The sequence below is a fragment of the Gossypium hirsutum genome, chromosome A11, assembly GCF_007990345.1.
Source record: "Gossypium hirsutum isolate 1008001.06 chromosome A11, Gossypium_hirsutum_v2.1, whole genome shotgun sequence".
Taxonomy (NCBI): domain Eukaryota; kingdom Viridiplantae; phylum Streptophyta; class Magnoliopsida; order Malvales; family Malvaceae; genus Gossypium; species Gossypium hirsutum.
Window position 1 is genome coordinate 93,447,588 of NC_053434.1, and position 7,196 is coordinate 93,454,783.

The following is a 7,196-nucleotide window of genomic DNA, read 5'->3' on the forward strand; positions in this document are numbered from 1 at the left end:
GTGTCTCCGTGGAAGGAAGTTTTGAGGTTTGGATGTAAGGGCAAGTTGAGCCCTATATTCATTGGGGTCGTATCAGATTCTGAAATGAGTGAAACTAATCGTTTATCAGTTGGATTTAACTTTAGAGTTAGACCATATCCATGACGTATTTCACGTCTCAGAGTTAGACCGTATCCATGACGTTTTCCACGTCTTTATGTTGATGCGGTATTGGTCTGATCCATCTCACATTGTTTCTATTGAGGAGATCGAGATTAGACCGGATTTAAAATTTGAGGAAGAGCCAATTCAGACTTTGGATCAAGATGTAAAGATGTTGATGAGGAAGTATATTCCGTTAATTAAGGTTATGTGGAGGAATCATGGCACTGAGAAAGCCACATGGGAACCTAAAGACTCGATGCGTAAGCAGTATCCTTATTTGTTCGAATCAGGTAAATTTCGAGGCTAAAATTTCTTTTAAGGGGTAGAGTTTAACGCCTTGACTAATTTAATTTTGTTTCTATGAATGTAAGAATCTGCTTCAGTGGCTAAATGTTCTGATTGTGTGTTTGAGGATTTGGGTTCAAGTCTCACTTTTTAAAAAATTCTGTTATTTTTTATCCTAGCCTTATCTTTAGTGGCCTGGCTTATATATTACTTTCGGTCAACTCAAATTAGAATGAGCCAGTTGGTTCAAGTGGTAAGGTATTAGCTTGCCTTGGAGTCTTGTGTTTGAACCTCTGTGTGAGCAAAGGATGTTATTTTTGCTTCTGTAAGTGTGTGCCAGTTGTGTAGTAAAAGTTCAGTAGGATTGAAAGTTTGTGGTAGATAGATGAGGTTAGTAGTCAAATTCTATGGGATTTGGTTGTTAGTGGGTAGTGGGGGAGTTGGGATTATTTTCTTAATTTCTTTTATTTTTTAAATTTTTATTTTTTCCCAAAATTTCTCCCTCTTTCTGGCTTTTTTTCCTATCTCTGTCAATTTTCTCTACTTCTCCTTTTTAGATTCTGTTTACCAATCATTCACGCAAATTACTGCAATTTGAATTTTTCGGGGTTTATTTATTCGGCTTGGTAAGTAGAGCTTTGTTTTTCTTTTACATTTGGAATTATGGGATGTTAGCGGTCTTGAACAGTTCCTAGTTGTTAATTAATTACTTCTGCATTTAGGCAAAGGTTGTGAGACTTTGGGCGCTCTTACAACATCGTAGTTTCGTGTGATTGTTGTGGATTATTGTCTTCGAGGGTAAGTGATTCTATTAAATTTTGTATAGCTACGATTGTTAGGTTTTTCAACATATTAGGATTTTTTAGGATATTGATTTAGTAATTAGATTTTTCGTGTGGTTTAATTTGTTGGAGTTTGGATGATTTTAAGTGCTAGGATCATCGTCATTTGAATTACTACGAAATCGAATCAGGTGTGTAATGAAAACACAAGAAAACAAGGCTTGGCGAAAGCCGAAAAAGTGGCTTGTTGATAGCACATGGGCGTGTGCCAGGCTGTGTGCGACACAAGACCATGTGACGGGAGAGTGTTTGGCCATGTGGGTCACATGGGCCAAGCCGATTTGGGTGTGTGGGCTGTGGGTCAGGCTATGTGGGCCACACGGGTAAGGCCAATTTGGGCGTGTGGCCTCAAGATTCTAAAATTTTCCCTAGGGTCACATACGTCGTTTCAATCGGCTATGGGCCTTCCGTAGGGTCGGTAAAGGCAAAACAAACCCTAATGCATGAGATCTACTATTCAGATAGACTGATTTGAGTTTAGGAAAACCATATGTATGTTTGACTATTTTATATAAACATGCGTAATATCTGTATATGAGCATGCGGGTCATATTAACTCGGTTATATCTGTATTCTATATTTGTATATGGGGTGGGATTTGTATATGTAGAGCAAGTGTTCTGTGAAGCAACATTCCACCTATATATTGGCAGCTTGCCTGCAAACTATTCTGACAAGTGTCATAAAGACACTATGTGGTGTGTTGTTATGGGTGGATGTTTTATACCCCACATAGTGCGTTGGGATGGTTCGAGATAGTGTGTAGAGGATGGGAGTAGGACTTTGCATATCTGTATGTTTCTGATAATTCGATACTGATATGATCTGATTCTGTTAGAGACTTATGTCCGCTTCTGTCCTGAACTTCTGAGAAATCTGAGTTTATATGTGTGTATGACTCTGTTTAGTTACACACTAAGTTTTTGAAAACTCACATCTGTTTGACTGTTCTGTTCAGGTAATCCTCAAGCATAGGCGGGTCGGTGTGACGGAGGCTCAACAGTGACCACTAGTTTGGAAACTATTTTTAATTATTAAATTATTTAATTTTTGGAATTTTATTTGAAAGCTTTGTAATTTTGGGACTCTCTGGACTATTGTTTATAATTTTGGTTTTGGATGCGTTTAGATTTTTAAACTGTGATGTTTGGCAAATAACAGTTTTATGCAAACAAATGTTTTTGAAAACACAAGCTCGGTTTTCAACTATAACGACTTATTAACTTCCGCTGCAAATTTATGTTTTACTTAAAAGGGTAATAAATGACGGTTTCATTAAAGAGAATAATAATAAGTTTTTTCTGAAAATGCGGACTCTTTTAGAACAATTAATACAAGAAGTTTTAACATGAAAGTTTTGTTTCAAAACCTTTCTTCGTAACATTTCCAGATTTCAGCCATAATATCTAGGTTGGGTTTGGGGTGTTACAAGTTGGCCTCAATTTTCTTCACTTCAACATTGTTAAAGGTACCACGACTTCCATGCCTCAGTGTCGCGATACTCTGAATGATGATTTCTTCAAGTTTAGGTCATTATCGACTTCCTACACCAACTCAATTATCGTTAAGTCCTCATAGTGCCATTTGTTCAATTTGGGTCTCAAAAGGGCATAAAACTAACAAAAGCTAAAAATCGATAAAAATAAAAAAAAAAGACACCTAAATTGCTTGAGCGGGAATTGAACTCACAATCACATAGTTAAGGAATCGGATGAGCAACTATCACATCATACATAATAGTTAAAATTAAACTACTATAAAAAAATTGTGTTTTTATATATAATATAATTTGATTTTGTCATGAAGATGTATCACAAACATATGAATTTAATCAGTTTTCTTTAAATATTAGCTTAACCTTTAAGCTTCAACCAAATTAATTGAAAAAAAAAATCATATAATACTTTTTTGTTTATTCTTTCAAACTATAGAAAAGGAGTGGTAAGTTTTTTTTCTTTTTTTTACTAAGTAGTAAGTTTTCTATAATACTCATGTTTTGTGTTTTGATTATGTTTTTTTATTTGTATTTCTTATTACATTTTTCAGCATAATATGATGTTTATTTATGTCATTTTCTGTTCAGAGTAGTGAAGGAAAGAAAATAATCATTGACTTCAGTTTGATAGCTTATAGATCATTAAATTTATTATTTTTAAAATATGTTCTTTCATTCACTCACATATTCCATACAACCAAAAAAATATTTTTTAATGTTATGAAAATTGAAATATTATTATAATATTAAATTATTTAGTGAACAATTCAAGATTAATGGTCAGTTACACTCAAACATTAGGTTTATATTTTAGTTATTTAATTTTTTAAATTTATAAAATAGTTACTTAATTAATCAAATTGATTTAACGGTTAGTCTCGAAGATCGATAAAGAAAGTTGTTTGGATTTTGGTTTACAAATTTGTAACCTTTAAACTGTTTCATAAAATATAGAAGAGAAGGAGAAAAAGAGCTTCCGATTAGTGTAAACGTTGTAAACAAAGAATACCATATAATAATAATTTTAACAACTCAATGACTAAAACGTAAATTTTCACCTAAATACTTAATCAAGCATATTCTCTTTTATTAGTAGTAGTAGTATCACTAGAATTGTGTTTCTGTAATATATATATATATATATATTTTCATCTTCAAAATAAATTGAAGAAAATGTATGTGTGTTATGAATATACATGATGTAGTGTAAGTCCTACGGCAAAGTTTCAATTATAACTATTAAAACTAGAATTCAAAACCCTCTTTCTGCTTTGGGCTGCTTAATGTGCAAACAAGAAGGGCAAAGGTTGGCCATGTTAGAATGGGCTATTGGAATTACTTTTACTGGGCTAAAAAAGATAGGAATACAGAATAATAACACATACAATATAATGCAAAAGTTGAGCATAATATAAGATTAAGACAGTCACATTTACAAACTGGTGAAATTCAAGCTTCACTGCTCAAAGACCAGAGAGATAACCGAGTACTAAAATTTTCCTTAAATCCTAACTAATGGATTCTGTTTTCTTTGATTCTTAGTTTCTTATTTAGTAGCAGATTCTTCAATCTTAATAATAAGTAAATAACAATGGTTGTATAGAAACCAAATCAATATTTTAAGCCTTAAAGTCTCTTCTTTTCACAAAAAAATTTAAAAATTCCATAAACCATTAGCACAACCTGGCAAAAACTAAGAAAAAAAAATGTAAGCATGTATAAAAAGTCCAACCAAAATCACTAGTATGTTTTTTCCCACTATCTACAAGACTAAATATAAAAGCATTTAGAGATAATAATAAACCTAATAACTAGTTTCTATAATTTGAGGACCTAAGTAATCAATTCTATCCATCACTGCATTCTCTGGTGCTTCAATTTCTTCTAGCCATCCAAGTCCCTCTCTCTCTTCTTCACTCACTCTTGTAGTTTCTCCCTCATCTGCACAATCCAATTGCAAAGATTAATTATACATTCATGAACATGAATATGAAACTATTATCTACTGGACTTACTTGAGAAAGCTGAGTATGGGAAATCTTTGTAATAGGAGCAGTCGCGATCGTCTTCTTTAGAATAGGGAGGGCCGAGTACATCGAGCACCGCACAAGGTGTTACGGCGGTGAATTGATGCATATTGCCTCCTGTTGTAGGATACAACACCGAGGTGTTGCATGGGGCCGTGTACACGCTATTGGCTTTCAACCTTGCCAACCTCACTGCAACAACGAGGGAAAAAAATAACCCAATGATGATCACATCAAAGATGAATGAATGAATCCGGTTTGGAGACTTGAAAAAGATAGAAATCTCACATTTGGAGGGTGGTATTGAGTCTTTAGGCTCGACCCAATCATATGATTTTATATGCATTTTCCCCAGTAAAAGCTTGCTGAAAACAGTCATCTCTGGATGGTTATGGAGAGGAATAACAGCCGTTTCCGGAAGAAAGAAAATGCACAACTGCACACAGGAAACAACCAATTCAATCACAAAGCAATGTGATAAAAGAAAATGAGAGAGAGAGGCAATACTATGACATCTTACCGAGAACTGGTCACATTGGTAAATGGTAGTATAAGTGACCCTTGGAGTCCCATTCACAGCACCCGTTGGCTTGAAGAACTGCAGACTTTTGCTAAGCCCAACATCTTCTGGCTTCATCTTATCTGCATCCATTATAAACAATTATGGCTGTCACTTCCAAATCAGGTTGCGCACATAGAAATAAGAAAACCCAATCGCATTAAAGCCTAATTTGGGGGGTCCAATATGAAACAATTGAAAAGCTTGGGGTCCAAGAATAAGAAGGCATGTGAATACCCAATTATTTATTTACTTTCGATTTTTAACATAATTTTCACACAAGGTTATGGGAGATCACATTGTCACGTGACAAAAGATTGATATATGCCCTAAACAAAACAAATAATTTCCTACCCCTACTCCAATATTTTGGATCCGTTCTGTTATTAAATTTGGTATGCGTATCCACTAAGGAGGCAACATGTGTGATGCGACCACACCACATTCATGCATTACTATCAATCAAATCTCCCTTCTTTTCCCTCCTTTCCATTGCTAGGGCTGAATCAGATTCTAAATGCCCAATGGAACCCCCACAAACACAAGAAACAAACATCGGTGTCTACAGCAACTCATGCGTTGTTTTAGAATATTCAGTTTAAACTTAGGTAAAATAAAAAAAATCATTTATTTTGACAGTTGTAATTGACAGAAAAGGTGGTTTTTTTTTTACTTTTTTACCATAAAAAATCTAAAATACAACGTGCAAGTACAAATACAAAACCATGATCCATATCAATATTAATAAATAACGAAACTGGGAGTTTCTGGACTTAGATCAGATGGCCTATAAGTCAAAATTTTAGCAGAAATCCTAGAACCTAGATTTTGAAGTGAATTTTGCTGATAACTTACCAAGAATATCGCATAGCTTGTTTACATCAGAAGCAGGAGGGACAAATCCAGGGCCTCTGAAGATTTGTGTACAAGAAACAAAGAGTTGTTGCAATACATCAGGAACTCTTGGAAACACAACCTCTCTTCTCATCTTCTTATATGATCTGTTCTTCTTCTCCGTCTTGTTACCATACCTAACCCTGTTGTTTACATGCTTTACAGTCGTCGTGATATTATTTTTGCTTTGCTCCACCAATCCACCAGTTTCCACCGTCATAGATGATTCTTATTGGGAAAACACTATTTTCATGCAAAACCCAGAAGATTTCAAAACAAAGTTTGTCCCAAGGGAAAAAAGAAGTTTGTGTTAATGAGTTCGTTTGGAGGAAGAAGAAGATAAAGATTGATATTAGCAAAGAAAGAGAAAAAAGAAAAGGGGGGGAGAAATCTATGAGAAAATGCGAAGATAGTTAACTGTTGGGAAAGAAAGGTGCAAAGGTGGTATATAAGGGTGGGAGAGAGAGCAAAACTAGGGGCCATGAAAAACAGGGAAGAAAAAAAAACCTTTTAATTTTATAGTTTTCGATTTGAAAAATAAAATAAAATACAGCTCATTAAAAAGCATTTAAAAATAAAGAAAACCTGTAGAAAAAGCGAAAAGAGAAGGCTGGGTTTTTTTTTTAAATTAAATTTAATTATTTATATTTAAGTTCGCGCCCCCAAGATTGAGAGTTGAAAACTGCCTGTTATCTTAAGCCACCCCTGGTTTTTTTATTTTGATGATAAAAAGTTTGGAATTTTAACGATTAGTAATTGACGAAATTGGCCCTTCTTACTTGCCTATTCTTTAAGATATTTTTGGGCCAAAATTAGAAATAAAGTAAAATTTGCCACCTCACATGTTGGGGGTAATATTAAGGTTACAAATACGAAAAGATTAGGTGGGTTTGGTTGATGTTTTTTTTTTTAGAAAATTGAAATATAGAAATAAAAATTTGTTTTTAATA

General features: G+C 34.0%; 1 protein-coding gene across 2 annotated transcripts; it reads right to left on the bottom strand.

The window, feature by feature from the left end:
- Positions 1-4,383: 4,383 nt before the first annotated feature.
- Positions 4,384-6,910, bottom strand: LOC121209839 (plant cysteine oxidase 2). Of its 2 annotated transcripts, XM_041081555.1 has the most exons (5): positions 6,208-6,910; positions 5,314-5,435; positions 5,082-5,229; positions 4,782-4,985; positions 4,384-4,707 (listed from the first exon to the last, which is right to left on the bottom strand). In XM_041081555.1, exons 1-5 carry the CDS (start codon positions 6,464-6,466, stop codon positions 4,571-4,573), a joined length of 870 nt encoding a protein of 289 aa, XP_040937489.1. In that variant the 5' UTR covers positions 6,467-6,910; the 3' UTR covers positions 4,384-4,570. The 2 variants fall into 2 exon arrangements, with proteins under 2 accessions (XP_040937489.1, XP_040937488.1); XM_041081554.1 differs by having other exon boundaries at positions 4,782-5,229; positions 6,208-6,678.
- Positions 6,911-7,196: the final 286 nt, after the last annotated feature.